This window comes from Neophocaena asiaeorientalis, unplaced genomic scaffold, assembly GCF_003031525.2.
Source record: "Neophocaena asiaeorientalis asiaeorientalis breed wild unplaced genomic scaffold, Neophocaena_asiaeorientalis_V1.1 scaffold187, whole genome shotgun sequence".
Taxonomy (NCBI): Eukaryota; Metazoa; Chordata; class Mammalia; order Artiodactyla; family Phocoenidae; genus Neophocaena; species Neophocaena asiaeorientalis.
This window is the reverse complement of record NW_020173109.1, coordinates 1,182,811-1,207,174: the sequence shown is the minus strand read 5'-3', so window position 1 is coordinate 1,207,174 and position 24,364 is coordinate 1,182,811. Positions and strand designations below refer to the sequence as shown.

The window sequence follows — 24,364 nt, the reverse complement described above, 5'->3', positions numbered from 1 at the left end:
TGAAATCGGGTGGCTGTCCCAGCACCTCTAACCATCAGGCGTACAGCCACACCAGGACACACAGAGCTACAGTCCAGGCCAGAGCAGAGTCCCCGAAGGCCTCTATTTCCAACTCCGGAAATGACCTGTTACAAATCTCCTTGATGCCTTTACTCGCCTGTAAACCCTTGCTCAAGACCCTGCCAATTATAATTTCTAGCAATTTAGACAGATTTCTTAATCTCTCTCAACCTGCTTCTCCATCTGTAAAATAAATACACGGCTGCCTGGCTTGACTTGGAAGTTTCTAGGCTTTATCTTCCCCAGAAAACCCAATTCAGCTGTTTCTCCATATCCCTTCATACCAATCTTTACTTAATAGTTCAAAGGTAGTTTCAATTTTTGAGAGAACAAAGTGGGGAATATCTAAATAATTGAATAAGGCAGTCTTAAAATGTCAATCACATCATAAAAGAGCATATTCCAATTATTAGTACCATTATACCACAATTTAGGTCCTGAGTCCTGTTTTTCTTGGAGACCATTTATCCATCAATTATGAAATTCTATTAACCCTTCCCTACACACAGTGGTTTGAATTCACATATTTCTTCAGATTTCTTCTCCAACTTTGATTCTATCCCTTATCACAGGAGCTGGGAATTTTCTGATGGCTTCACTCTTCCCAGCCTCTGACCTCTTTCTGGTACAGGACACCTTGAAGTATCTAGAGAGCAAGGTTATTACTGTGAGTCCTCTACAGACGAACAAGTTCCATTCTGAGAGCACATCCATAATTCCAATTTGTTCATAAGCCCAACAAGGTTAGCCTAGGTACCTAACTAGCACAATCGGCTATATAGTACTGTACTGTAATAGGTTTATAATACTTTTCACACAAATAAGAACAAACACATAATAAGAAAAAAACACAAAAATAAAGGAAACATTGTTAATCTTACAGTACAGTACCTTGAAAAATACAGCAGTATAGTACAACAGCTGGCACACAGGGGCTGGCATTGAGTGAACAGGCAGGAAGAGTTACTGACTGGAGGAGAGAGAGGAGGTGGGAGATGGTAGAGCTGAAGGATCCTCAGCAATAGGAGACGGAGAGCAGGCTTCAATTTCACTCACGCCTGACATTGATGGCACAAGTTCTGTTTCCTTGCTGGATTCAATTCTATCTATCCTCTTGAAAAAAACAATCCAGTGATGTCTAGGTAGTAGCTCTTTTTTTCTCTTCATAGATGATAGGGTAGCACTGGATTGCACTGTGAACGGCTGCTGCAACCTTTGTGTACCGTTCTACATTCAGGTCCTGTGCCTCAAAAACTAACAGTGCCACCTCAAAGAAAGAAAATCCCAACTGATTCACTATGCTGTACAGCAGAAACTAACACAACATTGTAAAGCAACTATACTCCAATAAAAATTAATAAAAACAAAATAAAGAAAATCCCCGTGCCATTTCCTGCGTCGTGACTCTCTTCGATTCTTCAGTTACTTCTTCTTCCTCTTGTCCCTCTTCGTCCTTTCTCTGGCCTCCAATTCTATCAGGTCTTCATTAGTCAGCTCCTCGTGTTGCACAGCAAGGAGCTTAATGAAGTCGTCCTCTTGCAGGTCTAGCTCCACCTTCTGGCTGAGGGTCACTAAGTTGCTGAAGACCACGTTAGCATGTGTGAAAGTTTGGAACTTGAAGGTTCACATGTAGGGGACTTACGGTATCAACCTTACAGCAAAAATCCCTCCAGTGGCTCATGGAGCCCAGAGGATGAAACTCAGATGCTTATCTTGACAATCGATGCCTCTGTAATCAAGTCTCCATCTGTCCTCACCATTTTATTTCCCAATATTTCTACACAAATTCCCTACTCTAGCTAGACTAGTGTATTCATTATGCTCCTAGTGAATGCACTAAGCTAATTGAAGCTTCCTCTCCCAGCCTCTACTTCACTTGCATGCTGTCCTCCCACTATCCAAATTCACATCCAATGCCCAGTTTTTGTCCTCGTGCTTCCTTTCCTTAACTATAGGGACAGGAAACATATATATATACATTTTTTTAACTTTTATCACAGTCACCTAGCACAGCACAAAAATTACTGAATGATTGAGAGAGTAAGTTAATAAACCAGGAAATAAAGAAATTAGGCTTTCCTTGACCAGATCAATACATAGAGTTTCTCCTTTTAAGTTCATATAACATCCACTGTCTGATCTATTCATTTAGCTCGTATTATTTACTGCCTTGTACCATTAATTAACTCTTCATCTCTGTAAGTATTATCTCCCCGATGGGATTACAAGTTCCTAGGGGTCAGAGTCTGCATCGTGTTTTGGTATACCCCTCGGCATCAAAACAGCAACATCCTACCCTCTCCAAACACTCCTTGATTGATTCAGCAACAGGCTAGCTGAATCTCCACTGCCAAGTGTCAGCAGCAGGGCCCTCTCTGGCACCTAGACCATAAATCACAGGTTAAACCTTTCCTAGTTGTGAAAGCCTGGTTCATATGTCAAGATAACCTGGATCCTCAGAACCCTTGGTCAGCATCTGGGAGGGAAACAGCTGGGTTTGCCATACACTAGGGTCAGATACAAACTGTGACATGTTCGTGGTTGGTGGTGAAGGCATAGTGTCTCTAGGATGGACTTGAATGCTCGGCTCCAGTGTCTGCATGATAAAAATGAAGGTCAGCTCCAGAGCCAGATATTTCTCTGTCACCTTTAGGAGACAGCCCAAACTCTAGTGTCCCTGAACAAAATTCTGCTTCATCTTTTTCCTGTGCTCCTTCGCGCTCTGTGATCCAGGCACTCTAAGCCACCTGTGGGGTCTTACACATCTAGATCTCCCCCTATTTCTCTCCTCTAATTGGAGCATCCTTCTCTTTCTTCTTTGTTTGACCAAATTCTATTCCTTCTTCAAAACAGAGCTGTGTTATCCCTGCCCCTAGGAAGCCTTCCCTTTTTCACCCTTTCTGGTGCCTCTTCCCTTGTGCTCCCCCTGTACCCTGAACATCTGTCCTACTGCATCATCAGTGTTCAATACTGTCCCTTTCAACAGTGCCTATGAGCTTTCGGAGGGCAATACTTCCATCCTCAGATTTGAGTACAGTATCAGCAGAAAGTAGATACTTCAAAAGTTTCCTGAATTAAATGTGTAATAGGGAAGAACAAATCCAACTCGATATTAGATCTCGATATTAGATCTCTTTCTCTTACCTTAACCTTTGTATCCTATTGCTTTTGCTTCAAGTTAAGAATGTTGCCCATAGCCTGGAATATACAGGATAGCCCATTCTCAAGGCTCTGACCTTTAAGCAGATAACACTTTTCCATTCATATAGAGATAAAAAGTTGCAGAACGGAGAATAACAATTGTCCTATTGGAGGTTTACAGGAACATCCTGACCTGACCTAGGTGAACAGCTGCAAGAACAAAGGATTCCAACCCCAAGAAGTTTGCAGCAACCAGCCACAACCCTCCCTCACCTTGCCGTAAAAACAGCTTTGCTGAAACCCTTCCAGGAGTTTGGGGCTTTGGGGGGGCATGAGCCACCCATTCTCCTTGCATGGCCTTGCAATAAAACTTTCTCTGCTCCAAACTCTGACATTTTGGTTTGTTTGGTCTCACTGTGCATTGGACATAGGAACATGTGCTCGGTAACAAATAGAGGCAAAGCGAATTATATGAAAGAATTATTAAAGTAGAAAACAAGCAAAGGAAATGACAGAAGTTTTGACTATTAAATTATTTTCCCATAAGACAAATCTAGTTCCCTCTGTTTCTCTTTTGAGAGAAATGGAGAAGAAGGAAGAGTAAGTCATCATCATTACTCAGGCCTGAAAAAGCTACACATGCCCGGGAGACCTCTCCTTTGGTAAACATTCCCAGGCTTTGCTTGATATCTTGAAGCTTCGGCAATGGCAGTTCTCAGTTTCCATAAAGTGGAATGCCTCATCACACGTCTGTCTTCCCGAAACTCAAACTCTGCGCCTAGCCAGACAGCTTGTTGTGACAGTCATGGCCCTGTGGCTATCATTTGTTTGCCCTCATGAATGGGATTTTCTCATCAACATTATCTTAGCTAAAACACAGAGGCATTGATGACAGCTTAATCGAAGCAGAGGATGAGGTTCACCAAGTCATCATGTTTACTTGATGTACAGATGGTGGTGAGATACAAATGGATTCTATGAAAAAGGGTGATATTGGGGAAGCTGCTCTGTGAATTGCAGGACTGCAGACGAAAACCATCTGGCCACAAGTATTAATAGGGTGAGCAGTTTTATCCTTCATGACACAGCTCTCCCTGCCATCTCCCCACCTCTGGGAGCCCCATTGGCCTTTATCTGATTAGTATTTCCCCTGATTATGGCTCATTCTTGGGTTTGACACATTCTGCATTGTAGAACTGTTGTAACATGAATATTGTTAAGTTAAAAATCACTTTTAACTCTTCTTCCACTGTTGACATGAGACACTTCAGAAATGTTTTGGAGGTCAATTCTAGTAGTTCATTTATTCAGACACTTGCTTATACATTAGGCAAATATTAGCAAGGGTCTGTTATTAGCAAGGTGTTATACTAGGCCTTGGGCAAATAGTGGTGGCAAGGCAGGCAGTGTTCTTGTTCCCATGAATCCTTACATTCTTTGGTGACAGGAACATTGAGCAGCCAGTTATAGAGACATATGATTAATACACATTCTTTTTATAATTTTTTTGAAGTATAGTTGATTTACAATGTTGTGTTCATTTCTGCTGTACAGCAAATCAATTCAGTTATACATACATATATAGTGTATATTTTAATATATATATACTTTCTTATATTCTTTTCCATTATAGTTTATCACAGGATATTGTACATAGTTGCCTATGCTATACCGTAGGACCTTGTTGGTTATCCATTCTATATATAATAGTTTGCATCTGCTAATCCCAAACTCCCAGTCCATCCCACCCCCACCCCCCTTTCCCCTTGGCAACCACAGGTCTGTGCTCTATGCCTGGTAATACATATTCTTATGAGCTAAATTGTGCCCCCCAAAATCCATATTTTGAAATCCTTACCCAGCCCACTCAGTACCCGAGTATGTGTCTGTACTTAGAGATAGGACCCTTAAAGAGGTAATGAAGGTAAAATGAAGTCATTTGAGTAGGCCCATAGTCGATATGACTGGTGTCCTCACAAAAGGAAGATAATAGGTGACAGATGGGCAGAGAGAAAAGACCATGTGAGGACACAGAGAGAAGATGACCTCTACAAGCCAAGAGAAAGTCCCTCAGAAGAAGCCAACCCTGCCCACACCTTGAACTAGCCTTAAGAACTGCGAGAAGATAAATTTCTGTTAGGTCACCTAATCCGTGGTATTTTCTTATCATACTCCTAACAAACTAATACATACATTTATACACATACTTATGGTCAGTGCTACAAAGGAGAAGAACCAGAAGACTCAATAAAGGGGCAGCTGGCCTGCTTTGGGAAGGTTTCTTGAGAAAATATCAATTGAGATAAATCCTAAAAAAAAAAAACAAGTGGGATGGTGTGGACCATAGCTGTAGGAGGATTTATTTAATTTAAACAAAGCCAATGATAAATAATCATCCAATAACATCCATGACGGCTGCTGATCAAAGGCTATGCCATTAGAATTTCATCCTGTCTTCAGCTAGAGAAAGAACAAGTCAGTCCCAGCATTCTACTAAGTATAGAAAATTAATGACTGAGTAGAACAGATTGTTTAGTAATTTGTAATGCTGGAATGCCCTGTGTCTAACTACTGAAAAATTGTAAGGTGGAAAGAACATTGTTGCTTGTATCTAGGGACTCAGTGGAAAGAAATGGTCTCTCCAATAAGCCGTTTGCCTCCACTAAAAACATTTCTGTGGCATCCGGTTGATTTATGGATCTTTGCTCATCATGTGTCCCTTGGCCCTGGGATTCTGTTCTGTGCCTGGCAATTGGCTTTCCCTTTCTGTCTTTCCAGCTTTCGTCTTACAGCCCCTGCTGTCAGGTTGAGATCTCTCAGTGTGAAGACTCCCTTCTCCATCTTCTGGGTTCCATTTAGGTGTGCAGAGACTCACTTCTTACTCCTGAAAATTCCACTCTGGGTTTGAGGACTCTAGTATATCAAAGCAGTAGATTGTGCAGCTAAATGCTTGCAAGAGAATATTCTCTAATGAAAAGCCATTAGATGGGCTTTCTGCCATTTGATCTTACTGAGGCTTGTTCTGTTTTCTGCAGTGACATAAATATATAAAAATTCTCACCTAGGGACTTCCTTGGTGGTGCAATGGTTGAGAATCCACCTGCCAATGCAGGGAACACAGGTACGATCCCTGGTCCAGGAAGATCCCACGTGCTGCAGAGCAACAAAGCCTGTGCGCCACAACTACTGAGCCTCCGCTCTAGAGCCCATGAGCCACAACTACTGAGCCCGCATGCTGCAACTACTGAAGCCTGAGTGCCTAGAGCCTGCGCTCCACAAAAAGAGAAGTCACCACAATGAGAAGCCCGCACACCACAACAAAGAGCAGCCCCCGCTCACTGCAACTAGAGAAAGCCCGCGCGCAGCAACAAAGACCCAATGCAGCCAAAAATAAATACATTTATATTTTTAAAAACCCTCTCATCTCTGAGAAAGTCTGTCCCACATTAAAAGAACCTTATCACGACTCTATCTTGTTTTTCTCTCCACATGCAATAGCTCCGGTACTACTGAAGGTCCTGTATACTCTGATAACTCTCTTACCTACCAATCAATACACACTCACAAGAGTATCCTACTGTGATTAAAAGATCGTTGCAAAAACAAAACTAAACACAACTTCTCAGATTTGGCTCCTTGGCACCTAACTCTATACGGATCACAGAGAGTAACATGCAGGGCCTTTCTGGGACAACCAAGCATCTCATTCACAAAAATCACTGGATGAAAGAATCCCAGGTTATCATTCTTCCTCCCTCAGATGCACCACAATGTGGGGAGTTGAGAAACACGACATCTGGCAGGGGGCTTGGCCCTGCTGAATACACATAATTTAGGCCACTTATCCCGTTATCAAAAGAAGACTCTGGGGTTAATGATTTCTTTGAAGAAAATAAAGTATATGGTTGACCACCTGTTCTCCTTCAAGAACTAAGATGAAGGTTTAGAAGGGACTTGAGTAATTCTAGACCAACTCTCTCCTTTAGCTACAAAGGACAATGAGGTCTAACAGAATAAAACTCACATTCTGCATTGATGCAGAGCATAGCTAAGCTGGAGTTCTGGACGCTAAGGCCTGAGTTCAAGGTCTTTGCCCAGATTGGCTTTTCAGTGAGAACTTGATGTTTAGAGAAGCATTACAGCAGACAAAAACAGACTTCAGGGCTTCCCTGGTGGCACAGTGGTTGAGAGTCTGCCTGTTGATCAGGGGACACGGGTTCGTGCCCCAGTCCGGGAAGATCCCACATGCCGCAGAGCGGCTGGGCCCGTGAGCCATGGCCGCTGAGCCTGCGCGTCCGGAGCCTGTGCTCCGCAATGGGAGAGGCCACGACAGTGAGAGGCCTGCGTACCGCAAAAAAGAATAAAAATAAAAAATAACATACTTCAAATTTTCAGGACTGAAGGACCCAAACTTCTTTCTTCCTATTCTCATTCCTATTCTCATTCTCATTCTCGTTCTCGTTCTCATCAGCAAAATAAAAATAACATTGAAATGTCAGGCCACTTGCAAAATAATTATAGTGGTGCCAGCTTTTTTTGGTTACTGAATGTTTCACTTGCAATTCAAAACACTCTGCCTCGATTGTCTAAAGAAATGAACCAGGTGGTCTCCTTTACTTTTGCACAAGTTCCTGCTTTCTTAGTTATCCAGATTGGTTTGGACAATGACAATCTACATTCTAAGCACCTTTTTAAGAGTCTTTAAAAATAGCAGCCATTTGCTCCTCAAAAATAAAACATGGTATCAATTGTTCCAGGGGTAGGTATGGCCCTGAGAGAGAAAGTGGTCCCCAAGACACATGGAACCTGGGGAGAAATGGTGAGGAACTAGAGTGTGAAATGCATAAAGGAGGAAATCCAGGTGTTTTTTTGTTTATTTAAGATTTGCACAGTTGGATGTTCTGATCCCTGAAAGGGGACATGGGAGCAGCAGGGCTCCTGGAAGGTTTCCTCTCTGTTCCCATGCAGCCCCCAGATTTCCACGTGGCATCGGACGCACAGGGGTGACGAGAATATGGGAAAAGCTACGCAAGGCATGGCAAAGTCTCTGGAAGCATCTAGGCTTTCACTTAGTACCCTTCGTACTTACATGATAATCTTACTAAGGAATCGTCACTGAGCATTTAAAAGGGTCTGAAAAAAAAATAATAAAAACAAATAAAAAGGTCTGAGAGGGACTTTCCTGGTGACACCGGGGTTAAGAATCCTCCTGCCAGTGCAGGGGACACAGGTTCGAGCCCTGGTCCGGGAAGATTCCACATGCCGTGGAGCAACTAAGCCCATGTGTCACAACTACTGAGCCTGCACTCTAGAGCTCGTGAGCCACAACTACTGAGCCCGCATGCCACAACTACTGAAGCCTGTGTGCCACAACTACTGAAGCCCATGTGCCTAGAGCCCATGATCCACAACAGAAGCCACTGCAATGAGAAGCCTGTGCACCACAATGAAGACTCAAGGCAGCCAAAAGTAAATAAATAAATACATAAATAAACATTAAAAAAAAAGTCTGAGAAAAGTATGTCACATATACTCAATGACTATTAGTGTGTGTATGTGTGTATGTGTGTATGCTAACATATAGATATGAATAATTTACTTTATAACACAAAATAGGCAATGTCAGCTAAAGTGGAGTAAAAGTCTACAAAGACAATGGATTCACAATCCCTTGTCAGCCCCACTTAACCCCCAAATCTGTCTATTGATGGGACCACCAAGTGAAATGTTTTGGGAAAACCCAAATTTAGATACTACATAGGCTACTTTTGTTAACAGCATACTGTACATTTCATCTTTCATCTAAAGCAGAGTTTCTCTGCATTTGAATTCTTTATAAACACCTGACCATATCACGAATAAATATGGGGGGCAGCAAGATACACTGTGGTGACCATGGACTTGGGGATGCAAAGGAAAGGCCTGAGCTTGAACACCTGCTTGGTCACTTGAACTTAATTGCTGACTCTCAATTTCCCCTTGTGCCTGTTGGTAAAATAAGAACTACTTAATATGTTTCATGAGCTCTTTTTTTTTTTTTTCTGTAGTATTGTATGACAAGGTCCTTGCATAATGCCTGACCTGCATGAGATCCACGGTAATTGTTGGTTCTACTGTCATATCACTTACAGTGAAAGGATGCCCTTGACTTTGCCTCATATTCACATGTACAAGGCTTTCAAGAAAGGAGATGACAGAAATAGAAAATAAAGAAAAATACAAGGGAGGGATTATACCGTTGTCCTTCAACTCCCTAAAACTTCATCCCTTAGAACAACTAAATTCAGATGCCTTCTATTTTGAGGACGATTTCATTTGGACTTCTCTTCCTGATACCCAATGCAAACTGCACAAAATAACCACACAACCCAAAAACTATGCACACTGTATGAAGCTTTGGTAACAGGAGTGAATGTGCCAGGCATCCGTGTGCTGACCTTCTCATAGGGGTCACCTTCTCTTTTAGACCCAAGACGTTAGAAACACATGAACTACTCTCAAGTAAACCTTTAAATATCTGGATTCCCTGTTCAATTAATAATGTGCTATTTTCTATTTTCCATGAGGTACCATGTGTCAAGGGTAGCCCCAGTGGCCCTCAAAATTATTAGAACAATGTTTATTATTTTTCTAATTTCTCATGTGAGATTTTTCTCTTATAAAGCCAATACAATCTCAAGTACTTGGAAAACAAGGTTCTTCAGAAATGTATGGGAGGAGAAAACTGTTTTTGTTAGTCTGATTTTTTTGTTTGTTTACCTGTCTTTTCCCCCCAGGTAGAACAATGCCAGTAGACACAAAGCCTTGATCCATTTCAAAGAAAAATAAAAGAAATTCCAAAATTTCTAAATTTCAGGAAATTTTTGGAGAAAGAAGCAAGCAAGAGTTTTCTGAGACAGACATCAGAATGTTTTTAAATCTTTCTTTTACTTGTTTGATTTTTTTTTAGAGACAGGTCTAAAATAACATGATTTTTTTCTCCCTCTTTACTGGATATTGGGGCAGCTTTAACCAGCCTCTCTCTCAGTCATCAACACATTTTAATGGACTGACACATGCTTAATAATACAGGTAATGCTTTAGAGCAAAGTGCCACTGGGGCCTGTACTTTATTAAAACTGCATTTCTGACCTGAGCCCTGCAAGTCTCTGTACTCAACCATCTCGCCGGTTGGAGAGAAACAGACCAACGCCAGCTCACGATTTTTCTTCTTCAAATAAGGAGGATCGAGGTTTAACCTTTATAACTCTGCACATGAAAAATGTTATGTTTCTAAGCGATTAACTCACCTCCATGACTAGAAATCTTAGAAATTTCATAAAAGCCCCATGACTGCACAAACTCACTCAGCTTTTATGACTCTAAGGAGTGAGGCCTGTTTTTGCCTGAGGTCTTGAGTCAGTGTGGAAGAGAAAGAAATTTGCTAAATAGCTTCTCAACACTGCGCTAAAGGGTTTAGATCATATTTAATCATCGTCACAGTCTTGTGATGTAAGCATTTTTTAAATCTCATTTTGTAGGTAGATGCTAAGATGGTCCCCAATGATCCATGACTACTAATATCTAGTGTGAGTGTTTCATCTAGCAATTTGAGGAAAGGAAGAGCTCTTGCCGGGGAAAAGGGAGGACTTCTTTGAGATCCTTGGTGTTTTTCGAAGAAGTCTTTGATGTGGCTGATCCTATGAGAAATGTTAAATTTCTGGACACTTCTTTTCCCATTGGCTAACCAGATCTGTATATTAGTGATGGGTTCCAGACTGTTTAGTGAGACAGTAGACAACTTATTTTTATTCTCAACTTCAATACACTTTGCTTTAGAAACAATTTTTGGTGTAGCACTTCCCAGTCTGTGACCCTGTCCTGAGAAGGGCTGGAACACAGGCTTTGTTGACATATATACTTCATTTTTCTTATCTTCAACTTTAACATCAACACATCAACCTCCTCATTATTAAAAATCCTGTAGTTCTAAAGGTAATTCCCCTTTTTTGATGGAGTTCAGAAACTGCTGAGCTGCACCATCAAAATAACTTCTGAAATCATCACTGACTGTGAATCCGTTTTTCCATAATTTTATACTTACACTTACCAGTTTCTTTTGTTCAGTGGCAGACAAACATTTGACACCAACCTTCTGAGTTTCCTCAAAAAGGCTGTCAACAAAATAGTCACAATTTATTTGCTGATTATCACTAAGAGGTTGGTGGTCAGATCCTGTTTCACAAACCCGTTCTTCCTCTATACTTTCAAGATTATCTGCTTCTTTCATTCTCTTTTGTCTTCCTCCTGGTGTGGCCACTAGGCTGGAGCCCCTCAGACTGGAAGCACTGCCTCCCCCAGACCCTCTCAATCTCGGCGGCCATGCTGCTGGGACCCTGCTCGTCTCCCTCGGTTACTGCTGCTGTCACCAAGTACATGCCGAGGCTGGCTCTGACTCCTAATATCTGAACCCTTGTATAATCCCTTTGACTTGAGCAAGGGTTAGACTTATTCACTTTTTTCTAATGAATAGAATATGATGAAAAGGATGGGATGAGATATACAAAGACTGTGGCTTTTGTCCTGGGGGTTCTTTCCCACTCTCTCCAGGGTCACTCACTCTGGGGTAAGAGTGCTGCCCTATCAATGAGGCAGCGTTCTGGAGAGGGCGTGGGGATAAGTTTGGATCCACTGAGGTCTGCCCACAGACACATGAGTTAGCCTGGAAGCAGAGTAAGAACCGGTTGAACATTGAGATGACTGTCGCCCCTGCCAACAACTTGACTGCAGCTAGAATTGCCCAAAGGGCTCCTGGATTCCTGACTCTTAGAAAATCAGACATAACACGTGTGGTTTTCAACTAATACATGTTGGTATACTTTGTTACGCAGCTGTAGATAACAAATGCACTCCCACTTACATGGGAGACAAAGTTAAGTTCATCTAGGTCCCCAGACTAACTAGTAAGGGGAAAAGGTGCTTTTGGAACCTGCCTCTCTGACTCACAGACCCACGCCCTTCTGTTATTTCCAGGGTGTTGAAACTGTATACAAGACACTGTGTCCCTCCTTTGAAATAATAGGCTTTTGCTTTAGTCTCCCACGCTTATGCTGAGTCTCAAAAGGCTGCTCAAGTGTTAATGATTAGGAAAAAAAAAAGTTAATGATTAGGAATGTGAAGATGTAGAAATAAAGAATAGCTGTTGGGCTGGGAAACTGGTAACAATTTAGACTATAAATCAGCCACATGGCAGAATCACCAAATTCCCAGTTCCCTGAAAGATAAAGATAAAGGCCTGACACATATTCCAAAAGTTGGTTTTTTTTTTTTTACAGGAAGCTGACCCCTGCCCCCAGATGAAAATTGCTGACTACAAGCACATAGACCTTAGACTGGTTGAAACCAGAAGGTTGATGATGCTGGAAACTTCACCTTGATGCCAACCAATCTGAGAACTGTGCACAAGCTGATCATATACCCTGCAGCCCCCTCCCTCACACTGCCTTTAAAACCCCTTACCTGAAAGCTATTGGGGAGTTCAGGTCTTTGAGCATGAGCTGCCCCTTCTCCTTGCTTGGTGCCCTGCAATAAAATCTATACTTTCCTTCACCACAATTCGGTGTCAGTAGATTGGCTTTACTGTACATGGGTGAGCGGACCCAAGTTTGGTTCGATAACAGGTTCAATGGGCTTTTTTGTTCACCCATTGACATCAGAGCCTTTCTCATAGCCTGACCTGATCTTGACTATTAAGTCACATCCTTTACTTAACTCAATTTCCTCTAATTTAATTGCATAACAAAACTCACAGTCCAGTGGGGGAAGAAAGACATTTAAATTAAATAAATGATTCAGTGTCCTATAATCCAGGATGGATATTGGCCCAGGGTGCACAGAGGAGGTGGTTTGATTCAGGCTGTAGAGCCAGGAAGGCTTCTCAGGATTTGTTGACCTAGCAGCCTGCCTTAGCCCCCAATCCAATGCCTGCAGGTGGTCTGACCTCGGTAAGTACTTGTCACCAAGTGAACACATTGCTTCCAGAAGGACAGGGGACGTCAGTAAGATAACAAGTAGAGAAGGAGGGAGAAAATTCCATGGCTTCATGTTGAAGGAATGGCAGATAGAAGAGTCAGGATGTTATTCATACATCTATTCCATGTTGCTATACATTAGGACCTATACTCTATTGCTATAAAAGAAAGTACTTTCCAATCTTCAGCTTTTTGAGAACCATTTTAAAAACTTTTATGAAAAGATGCTCAACATCGCTAATTATTAGAGAAATGCAAATCAAAACTACCATAAGGTATCACCTCACACTGGTCAGAATGGTCATGATCAAAATGTCTACAAATAATAAATGCTGGGGAGGATGTGGAGAAAAGGGAACCCTCTTGCACCCTCCCACTGTTGGTGGGAATGTAAATTGGTGCAGCTGCTATGGAGAACAATATGGAGGTTCCTTAAAAAACTAAAAACAGAGTTACTGTATGATCTAGCAGTCCCACTCCTGGGCATATATCCACAGAAAACTGTAATTCAAAAAGATAAATGCACCCTAATGTTCATTGCAGCACTGTTTACAATAGCCAAGACATGGAAGCCACCTAAATGCCCACTGACAGATGAATGGATAAAGAAGATGTGGTATATATAGAGAGAGAGTGGAATATTACTCAACCATAAAAAAGAATGAAACATTGCCATTTGCAGCAACATGATTAGACATACAGTTTATCATATTAAGTGAAGTAAGTCAGACAGAGGAAGAAAAATATCATATGATATCACTTATATATTGAACTAAAAACAATGATACAAATGAACTTATTTACAAAACAGAAACAGACTCACAGACTTGGAAAACGAACTTATGGTTACCAAAGGGGAAAGATGGGGGGGAGGAATAAATTAGGAGGTTGGGATTAACAGATACACATGGCTATATATAAAATAGATAAACAACAAGGACCTACTGTATAGCACAGGGAAGTATATGCAATACTCTGTAATCACCTAGATGGGAAAAGAATCTGAAAAAGGATAGATACATGTCTATGCATAACTGAATCACATTGCTGTACACCTGAAACTAACACAACATTGTAAATCAACTATACTCCAATACAAAATTTATAAAAGAAGAAAAAAAAACCAAATGTTGGTTCTTCAGACTTAGAGTAAATTTGTGAAGACTGGTCATCTCACACCCCTGGGAACTGGAGCCTGTATGTTTTGGTCAGATTCTCAAACATGTATCGACTTGGCTGAACAAGAAACGACATAGAAGTTGTCAGTGGACAGTACCTGTGAGGATTTCAGCTGCCCGTTCTGTCATTTTCTGAATCACGAGTCTCAGGGTTCCATCCTCCAGGCTCAGCAACAGGGTCCCTGAGCCCTCAGAGAGCATTGTGGACAGAAGCAGACCATCCTTGTTCCACGTTCGAAACTGGAAACTCACCGAGAGCCCATCAATTTGGGGGGTGCCGGGCAGCAGCAAATAACTGCTGCTCGAGTTGACAAATGTGATGGGAACAATTTGTGGTTCGGAGCAGGAAAATGTGACATTGCCCTGGAAAACAATAAAAATCAAATATATAAAAGCCATTTTTTATTCTGCAATCTGACAGCTGATATAAACAACCACCTGGAGCTGACCTTAATTTCAGGATCATTTTACATACAGCAGCAAGATCTTAAAGGGAAAAATATGTCAGCTTTGTTCAGACACACCCACAAGATTGTTTTCCATTCTTTTTTCTGCATCATGGTGCTATCTGCAAAGAGGGTCATCCAAGATCCAGGGTGGGTGGGGGCATGGGAAGCATCAGAAGTTTCTAGGGATCCAGAGATAAAACTAATTACATTCATTCATTGAATAATGCTGTACTGCAAGTCAACTAAGTGCCAAGCACTGGGATACCTTTCAAAGAAATACGTATGAGAAAACTTTGTTACAATATGGAATGTCCCCAGGGCAGCCTGGTAGAAGAAATAGCTAAAGAAGCAAAGGTTTCACAAAGGAGGCGATTCTTTCCTGGAAGGAAGTGGGGAAAGACAAGAGTGAGTGCCAGGTCAGCCTTCTCAGCAGATGGCATGGTGTTTGCAAAGGCTTGGAAAAACTAGCAAAATGGCATCCCTGGGGAATGAGTCATTTGTGAACTTGCAGTAGGACAGAGAGGGCCATGGACCATGAAGCAGGTGAGTTTATGCTTTGCTAAAGTTATCATTCAAAGTTAGAAGCAGTAGAGTGACATTGGCCAGATTTTTAATGTATTAAGAGTATTTTTAGTAACATGGGGAGTCAGGTGGGGGATGCATGAGAGGACCAGAAGTGGGGAGTATTAAGTGTGTGTAGACTAGAACCAGGAAGAAGTGGAAGAAGATTATCCTTTGCATAAGTGAGGGAAAATGGGTCCGAGTTTACTTGAGAAAGTTACAGGAAAATAAACAAATGTATATATGTGACCAGCTGAGCCAGGCGCTGGAGTCACTTTTACTAGATGAATAAGGAGAAAGCCTGGAATACCGTCTAGATTATGAATAGGTGTTATAATATGAAAGCCATTTGTAATTTTTATAGCCAACCTCTACAACAATGCAGTGAGCTTATTCAGGTAAGTGTAATGCAGCATTTTCCTCTAAATAGTCACAGACACATCTTTTTTTAACTTATTTTATTGAATTATAATTGATTTACAATGTTGTGTTAATTACTGTACAGCAAAGTGACTCAGTTATATATATTTATATATATTCATTTTTTTTCATGTTCTTTTCCATTATGTTTTACTACAGGATAGTGAATATAGTTCCCTGTGCTATACAGTAGGTCCTTGTTGTTCATGCAGTCTATATATACTAGTTTGCATCTGCTAATCCCAAATTACCAATCCATCCCTCTCCACTCCCCTTCCCCCTTGGCAAACACAGTCTGTTCTATTCATAGACACACCTTGTTCCCTGTAAATCTCTCAATGCCAATGAAAGAGGCTAAGCTCCACCTATTTCCATAGCCAGTGCCACTTCTGCAAAAAAAAAAGACAGGGATTTCTGAAAGAGGAATGCCCTGGCTTGCCTGGCTGCCTGAATTCAACTTTGCACTAAAGTGGCCAGGTAGTGGGGTTAGATACCTAGGACAGCTCCTAGTCCTAGAACAGATTAATCCTTCAGGTTGTACAGCCTCATAATCCTGAAAAAAACATCCTTAGGTCCCAAATATATTTGTTAGTGATAGTCCTGCATTTCTGAAAACAAATAGCAGTTTCCAAACAAACTTCTCCCGATAGTACATTTCTAATGATGCACTCATCAAGCACACCGCTATGAGCATATTCTTGCATTGATCATTTTTTGTAGTTGTTTAGATGTGTTCTTCTCTTTAGGCTAGATCCCCAGAAGTTAATTAATGTGTCAAAGGGTAAGGCCCTTGATATCCATCAAGAAATTGCCCACAGTTTATACTGCATTTGGCATTAGGCTAAGTGCTAACATGCATATCTCATGTATTCTACACAATGACACTGCATTCATTTAAAAAATGCACAAATTGGGTTTGGAGAAGCTAGGTGATTTGACAAAAGCCAGAGTCCTCCTTAGCAGTGACAATGGGGGACAAACCTATATTTGTCTGACGTGGAGGCTTTTGGCAGCCATCTCTGAGAACTTCCTCCTCTGTACTGGGTACCACTGTTAAAAAAAAACATCTACCAGCTTGCTTTTGATATCCCATTGCTGTTTTAATCTGCTTTTTAAAATTTATATCTAGTCTCATACTGTTGTGGCTGGAAAAGATGATTGATTTGATTTCAATTTTCTTAAATTTACTGAGGCTTGATTTGTGACACAAGATGTGATCTATCCTGGAGAATGTTCTGTGTGCACTCGAGAAGAAAGGGTATTCTATTGTTTTTGGATGGAATGTCTTATAAATATCAATTAAGTCCATCTGGTCTAATGTGTCATTTAAAGCTTGTGTTTCCTTATTTATATTCTGTTTGGATGATCTGTCCATTGGTGTAAGTGGGGTGTTAAATTCACCTACTATTATTGTGTTACTGTTGTTTTCCCCTTTTGTGGCTGTTAGCATTTGCCTTATGTATTGAGGTGCCCCTATGTTGGGTGCATAGATATTTACAATTGTTACATCTTCTTCTTGGATTCATCCCTTGATCATTATATAGTGTCTTTCCTTGTAATTTGTAATAGTCTTTATTTTAAAGGCTATTTTTTCTGATATGAGTATTGCTACTCCAGCTTTCTTTTGATTTCCATTTGTACAGAATATCTTTTTCCATCCTCTCACTTTCAGCCTGTATGTGTCCTTAGGTCTGAAGTGGGTCTTTTGTAGACAGCATATATATGGGTCTTCTTTCTGTACCCATTTAGCCAGTCTGTGTCTTTTGGTTGGGGCATTTAATCCATTTACATTTAAGGTAATTAATAATATGTATGTTCCTATTACAATTTTCTTGATTGTTTTGGGTTTGTTTTTGTAAGTCTTTTCCTTCTCTTGTGTTTCCTGCCTAGAGAAGTTCCCTTAGCATTTGCTGTAAAGCTGGTTTGATGGTGCTGAATTCTATTAACTTTTGCTTGTCTATAAAGCTTTTGATTTCTCTGTTGAATCTGAATGAGATCCTTACTGGGTAGAGTAATCTTGGTTGTAGGTTTTTCCCTTTCTTCACTTTAAATATATCTTACCACTCCCTTCTGGCCTGTAGAGTTTCTACTGAAAGATCAGCTGTTAACCTTATGGGGATTCCCTTGTATGTTATTTGTTGCTTTTCCCTTGCTGCTTTTAATATTTTTTCTTTGTGTTTAATTTTTGTTAGTTTGATTAATACGTGCCTCGGCATGTTTCTTCTTGGATTTATCCTGTATGGGACTCTCTGTGCTTCCTGGACTTGATTGACTATTTCTTGTCCCGTGTTGCATAAGTTTTCAACTATAATCTCTTCGAATATTTTCTCAGACCCTTTCTTTTTTTCTTCTTCTTCTGGAAGCCTATGATTCGAATGTTGGTGTGCTTAATGTTGTCCCAGGGGTCTCTGAGACTGTCCTACATTCTTTTCACTCTTTTTTCTTTATCCTGCTATGCATCAGTTATTTCCACCATTCTATCTTCCAGCTCACTTTCTGTTCTTCTGCCTCAGTTATTCTGCTATTGATTCCTTCTAGAGTATTTTTAATTTCAGTTATTGTGTTGTTCATCACTGTTTGTTTGCTCTTTAGTTCTTCTAGGTCCTTGTGAAATATTTCTTGTATTTTCTCTATTCTATTTCCAAGATTTTGGATCATCTTTACTATCATTACTCTGAATTTTTCAGGTACTTTGCCTGTTTCCTCTTTATTTGTTTGGTCTTGTGGGTTTTTATCTTGCTCCTTTGCCTGTAGGATATTTTTCTGTCTTCTCATTTTGTCTAATTTACAGTATTTGAGGTCTCCTTTCCCTAGGCTGCAGGGTCATAGTTCCTCTTGCTTCTGTTCGCTGCCCCTGGTGGTGGGGTTGGTCCAGTGTCTTGTGTAGGCTTCCTGATGGGAGGGAATGGTATCTGCATTCTGGTGGGTGGAGCTGAGTCTTTTCCCTCTGAAGAGCAGGGCCTTGTCAAGTGCTGTGTTTTGGGGTATCTGTGAGTTTAGTATGACTTTAGGTAGTCTGTGTGCTAATGGGTGGGTTTGTGTTCCTGTCTTGTTTGTTGTTTGGTGTGAGGGGTCCAACAATGGGAGCTGCTGGCAGTTGGGTGGAGCTGGGTCTTGGATTCAGATAGAGGCCTCCGTGAGGGTTCTCGATGATTAACCTTCCTTGGGGCTGGGAATTCTCTAGTGGCCCAGCATCCTGGACTTGGTGCTCCCACTCCTGAGCCTCAGGCCCCACTTCTGGTCAAGGGGCCAAGACTCTGCAAGTCGCTCATCTCAGTTATGCAAGGATCTTTATAGTCCTTTCCAGTGCCCAAGGTCTTCTGCTAGTTTCCGGCTGGTGTTCTGCAACAATTGTCACATCTATAGATGTATTCCTGATGCATCCGTGGAGACAGATGAACTCCACGTCTACCTACTCTTCTGCCATCTTGAATATCCCTGGATGGTGCAGGTGTACTCACTGTCATCCAGCAGGTACATGGTGCAGCTGTACTCGTGCTCCAGGCTCCTGCTGCTGCCATTCATCAACCTGCTCAGCATTTTCCCACCCGCCCCCTGCCTCCGGGAGAGAATCGGCAGTGCTGCAGATCCCGGACCAGGCACCGCTCAGCCAGGCAGCTCCACACAAGCACCTGCACTTGCACCATCACCCCAGGGAGGACGCCGCCACCGCCTCCTGCTGGTCTTCTCCTCCTCCTTCTCCACCACCACCTGCCCCCAGCCCAGAGCAAGTGCCTGGCTCTCTCTCCTCCATGCCCCACTGCCCCTTAATCTGCATTTTTGGATTTCTGGTTGATACCCTTTCAAGATGAAATATCCCCACTTATGGCAGATTAACTGAGGCAAGGCTATCTTTTAAACAAAGCAAAATCACAAATGCTCCCACAGGGAACTTGGGAGTAGCAGTAACTCTTCTTGCCCTTTACTTTTCCTGAGGTCAGTGTCACCTCCTCTGGTAACAATTTGCCACAGCAAAGCTGTACCCAAAGTTTGAGGCTGTGTAGAAGGGAGAAAGGTGACAAGGCTGAAGGTAGAAGCCCAGGACTTTGTAAAACACCCCTTCCTGCATTGATTTAAAATCCATTGTATCAGACTCACAGACACAGAGAACAGACTTGTGGGTGCCAAGGGGGAGGGGGTGCAGGGGAGGGATGGATTGGGAGTTTGGGGTTAGCAGATGCAAACTAGAATGGATAAGCAGCAAAGTCCTACTGTAGAGCATAGGGAACTATATTCAATATCCTGTAAAAAATCATATGAAGAATATGAAAAATAATATATATATGTATAACTGAATCACTTTGCTGTATACCAGAAACGAACACAACATGGTAAATCAGCTATTTTTCAATTTTAAAATAACCCTTAAAAAAGTCCAATATTTAGCTCGACTCAGCCATTTTGTGAGTGTTCTCTGAATAGACAATCATGGAGGGTGGTCCTCAGGACAGCGGGGGTCTAGAGGAACTGAGATTGTCCCCTGCATTCCACTGAAAGTCTAATGGGCCCCAGTACCTTGGAAATAGGCCAGGGAACCCAGAAGCCCTTGAAAGGCACTCAGGGGACACTCCAGTTCCCCAGCAAGATCCTGGTGGCAAGAACTTCAAATAAATGCTTCAGGGATCCTCACTGGTTAAGATAAGGCCAGGTGTGGGGATCAATGCTTTGTTCAACAGGGAGCAGGAGAACTTGGAAATGCATTATCTTTGGACGGTGTCTCCACATCACTGCAGGCCGTGCTCTCCACTCCGTCTCCCACATTTCCCTCATGCTGTCCTCTGTTGCCCTTGTGTCCATGCAGCTGCCTGAGCTGTCCAAAACTTCTCTGTTTTTAGAGCACTCCCCTGCTCTGTTCTCCAACGGTAGGTCCAAGGGCAAGTAGGAGAGAGAGATGGGAGCAGACGGGAAACGCCGTTTACTCCCAATCTGACCCAACTCTCCTGACAAATGTGAGTGTTCCAGGCTGAGCTGTTTGTCACACTGTGGTGCAGCACCCCCTGCCCCGTTCCACATCCATCTCAGCTGTGCTGGTTGCTGGCAGAAATGCCAAAGTGTCAAGAGGCACTGATACTCAGCCCCATTCACCACAATGGAGAGAAAGAAGAAATTAGCTAAATGAAAAAGTAGTACTTTTGAAATCAACACGGACTATTGAATCATTTTCAATAATGCCATTTGTGACTCCAGAATCCTTCTCAAGACAGCATTTGAGGGAGTCCCCAGCAATGATTTAGAAAGAGCATGCAAGAAGACAATATTACTCAAGCCTTAAAATGAATGAAATCATGCCATTTGCAGCAACATGGATGGACCTAGAGATTATCATACTAAGTGAAGTAAGTCAGAGAAAGACAAATACCATATGATACCACTTATTTGTGGAATCTAAAATAAAAGATACAAATGAACTTATTTACAAAACAGAAGTAAACCCACAGACATAGAACACAAACTTACAGTTATCAAAGAGGAAGGGGTGGGAGAAGGATAAATTAGGAGTTTGGGATTAACATATACACACTACTATATATAAAATAGATAATCAATAAGGATTTACTGTATAACACAGGGAGCTATACTCAGTATCTTGTAATAACCTATAAGGGAAAAGAATCTGAAATATATATATATGTATGTGTGTGCATGTGTCTGTACACCTGAAACTAGCACAGCATTGTAAATCAACTATACTTCAATGTTAAAGAAGACAAAATTGTTAAAAAAAAGGGAGAGAAGACAATGTACTTGAGAAAGGTGTCAAAACAGAGAGCAGCAAAAAGTCAACAGACTGTATTCTACCCTATATACCAGCTTAATCCATTAATTCAACTTTCATCACATCCCCGTGAAGAAGGACACTCCATGCCTCAGACTCCCCATTCTACTGTAGATTTAATTCAGTAGGGATTTCAACATGCATTCAAGATTTCTCCAACATTGTAAAACAATGTGCTAAGCACAGGGCCTTATAAGTTATACACGTAAATGGGATCCTGTTCCTTTTCAGTCTATAGTCATTAAATGTACATTTTTGACTGTAACTGATGCAAAGTATCCCATGACACAGGGATGCACCATGGTGGTCAAATCTTCAAGGTAAATCAGCCAGCCCTGATCCTATAGATGAGACTGCAAGAAAGTCAGTATCGCTGCCATGGTCTCTCTTTCCCTGAATATATTACAAGATCTACAGGGTCTTTCACTGTCCCAAAAGGAGGTCACTCTACACTTAACAGTCTAAATCCTTGGTGTCTGATGTGTCTCACCTGACAACACCACCAGGCCCCAGTTGGATGGTGACCCTTCATGGGACAATGGCTCCACTGAGCCACAGGTCGCTGGTACCTATAAGTGGGGGCCTCTCTTTGTCCCCCAAATGGCAGTTCTTAGTGCCCAATGCTTTCATGCTCATACATGCTCATTCTTCTCCAAAAGATAAGGTATACAGAAGTGACGGGCCCATCTGTCCCTCGGGGTCCCCCAAACCATGTCCACTTTCCTTCTCTGGGGTCCACCATGGCCTTTCCTTTGCAACCCTCAAAACACAGAAGTTCCCATCCCACCTCTTTTCTCAGACAAAAGACTTTGATTTCTATGGATGGAGCACAGGATGCTGAAACTCTAAGATCTGTTCGTAGACCATCTTAGAGAGACTGTCCATTTCTGTGGAAAAACGCTTTGTTTTGTACCATTAACAACAAGAGCTGTACTGTCCCCTATCTGATTCATGAAGCTTGATGGACTCCTAAGAACGGTCAGGACCTTAAAACACAAGAAGCAGGTTTGTGCCAGCCGGAGGAGGCAAGCCCTTTTTATTGATTCATCCTACCCAAGCAGGCTCTCCCTTTGGAGGGCAGAGAAAAACCTCCACACTATTAATTGCTATGAAGAAACAGTACATGAGGTCTCACACAAAGGAAGCCTCTTCTAATCTGGAGGGTTACAAAAGGCTTCCTTAGGGAAGTGACATTGGAATTGAGATTTTACAGGAGAGCAGGTGTAACTAATTGGAAAGTGAGCAGAAGTTTTATCCGAGGAGAGAGGGAACGCAGTTTCTAAGGTCAGAGACAGGAAGGTGGGCGGTATATACAAGGACCTGCCAGAAGGTCAGCTGATGGCAGTTCAGAAGCCAGCACAACAGCAGGCAAGATCCAGTGGGAAGGGCAGGAAGGGATGCAATCATTAAGACTTTAGACCATGTCGAGGTACTAGAACTTGATCCTATGGACAAAACAGAATGGAAAGGGGTGAAGAGAGAACTGATGTATAGATTAGGCAGTAGGGTCATATTGTGCTTGAGATGCATCCCTCAGGGGGCTGTAGGTATGGAATAGAGTATGCACTGTGTGCAAGAAAGGATGCTCAAGGGCCATACTTCGGGCACTTAAGGGTTTGTGGAGGGCTCTGTCTAGAATGTTGAGGGAGAACAGCAAGCAGATAGTCTGCAGGTAAAATTGATAGTAGGTGCTGTGCAGGGTTGAGGGGCTTCCACTCTCCTCTGCTTGCCTAGGGACCTCAAATAGCACAGAGCAGGGATGGCCCTGCACTGTGGGTTGACCATCACCTGCCTTGATTGGTGGCCCCTCCCACTCCTGTGTGAAGACACTGACAGCAAATGCAAGTTCTTAAGCTCATTCATCTAATCCATGTGTGTGGTTACTATGGCAACCAGTCCCCTCAATATACTTCCTGCCTTTCTCCCTCCACCAGGAGTGACCTGTTCCGGCCTCTGCACCCACCCTCACACCCCCTCCCTCCTTCCTCCTGGCCCATTCCTGGGGCCTTTTCAGACCCTCCCAACCCCGAGGTGGCTGCCTTCTTCACCAGGTCCCAATGGTTTGTGTCCCTAGACCATTTATTCACATATCCATACAAGTGTTACCATACACTTATCATTATCGCTTAGACTGCCTCGTAATAATTAGCTACTCTTTACTACTTGCATAGGCTTTTCATAAAAATTCATCTGTAGTTGGGTAGAGAGCATCTGGCTTTGAATTCTGAGAAGAAAGTGAAATTGTTCAATTTAGGCAGAATCAGATTCTTATCATGAATATTTACCAGGAAAACCATATGGTCTCTCTGATTCCTTAATTTTTGTTACTATAGCTGTGAGAATAATGGTAGAGTGTTGATTTAGGATCAAACGAGAACATGGGCATTGTGTCTAGCACTGTTCTTGCCTCGTTTTTCTTTTTCCTGATCTGCCACTTTTTTGGGTGACCTGAGGCCAGTGACCTTAAGAGTCTTAGTTTCCTCTTTTGTAACCCGAGGCTGGTGGACTGGGTGGTTCACAGATTCCCACAAGGGCCCTCATTCTTTGGGCATCTGAGACTGAAAACCCATATTCTTATCATCTATCTTCTCTTAGAAGGGGGGATAGGCATCAACAGAGTCATTTCCAATGTTGGAGTGAGCAGTGTAACCAAGTACTTGCTTTTTAAGATGTTTTTAAAATAATGCTTCAAAGCATAAGAAAGGAAACCTAAGACTTTTCCCTACCAATTCCTTTCTAACTTCAGGGAATACAGCAAGACTGTCCATA

General features: G+C 42.0%; 1 protein-coding gene and 1 pseudogene across 1 annotated transcript in view; both read right to left on the bottom strand.

Moving 5' to 3' along the window:
• The window catches only part of CNTNAP5 (contactin associated protein family member 5), an 852,083-nt gene that overhangs the window by 361,127 nt on the left and 466,592 nt on the right, over positions 1–24,364 (bottom strand). The window contains exon 8 of the mRNA XM_024743412.1: positions 14,488–14,752. Within this exon, the coding sequence (XP_024599180.1) occupies positions 14,488–14,752 (265 nt within the window). The remainder of the gene's footprint in view (positions 1–14,487; positions 14,753–24,364) is intronic.
• Positions 10,637–11,470, bottom strand: LOC112398717 (UBX domain-containing protein 2A pseudogene; annotated as a pseudogene).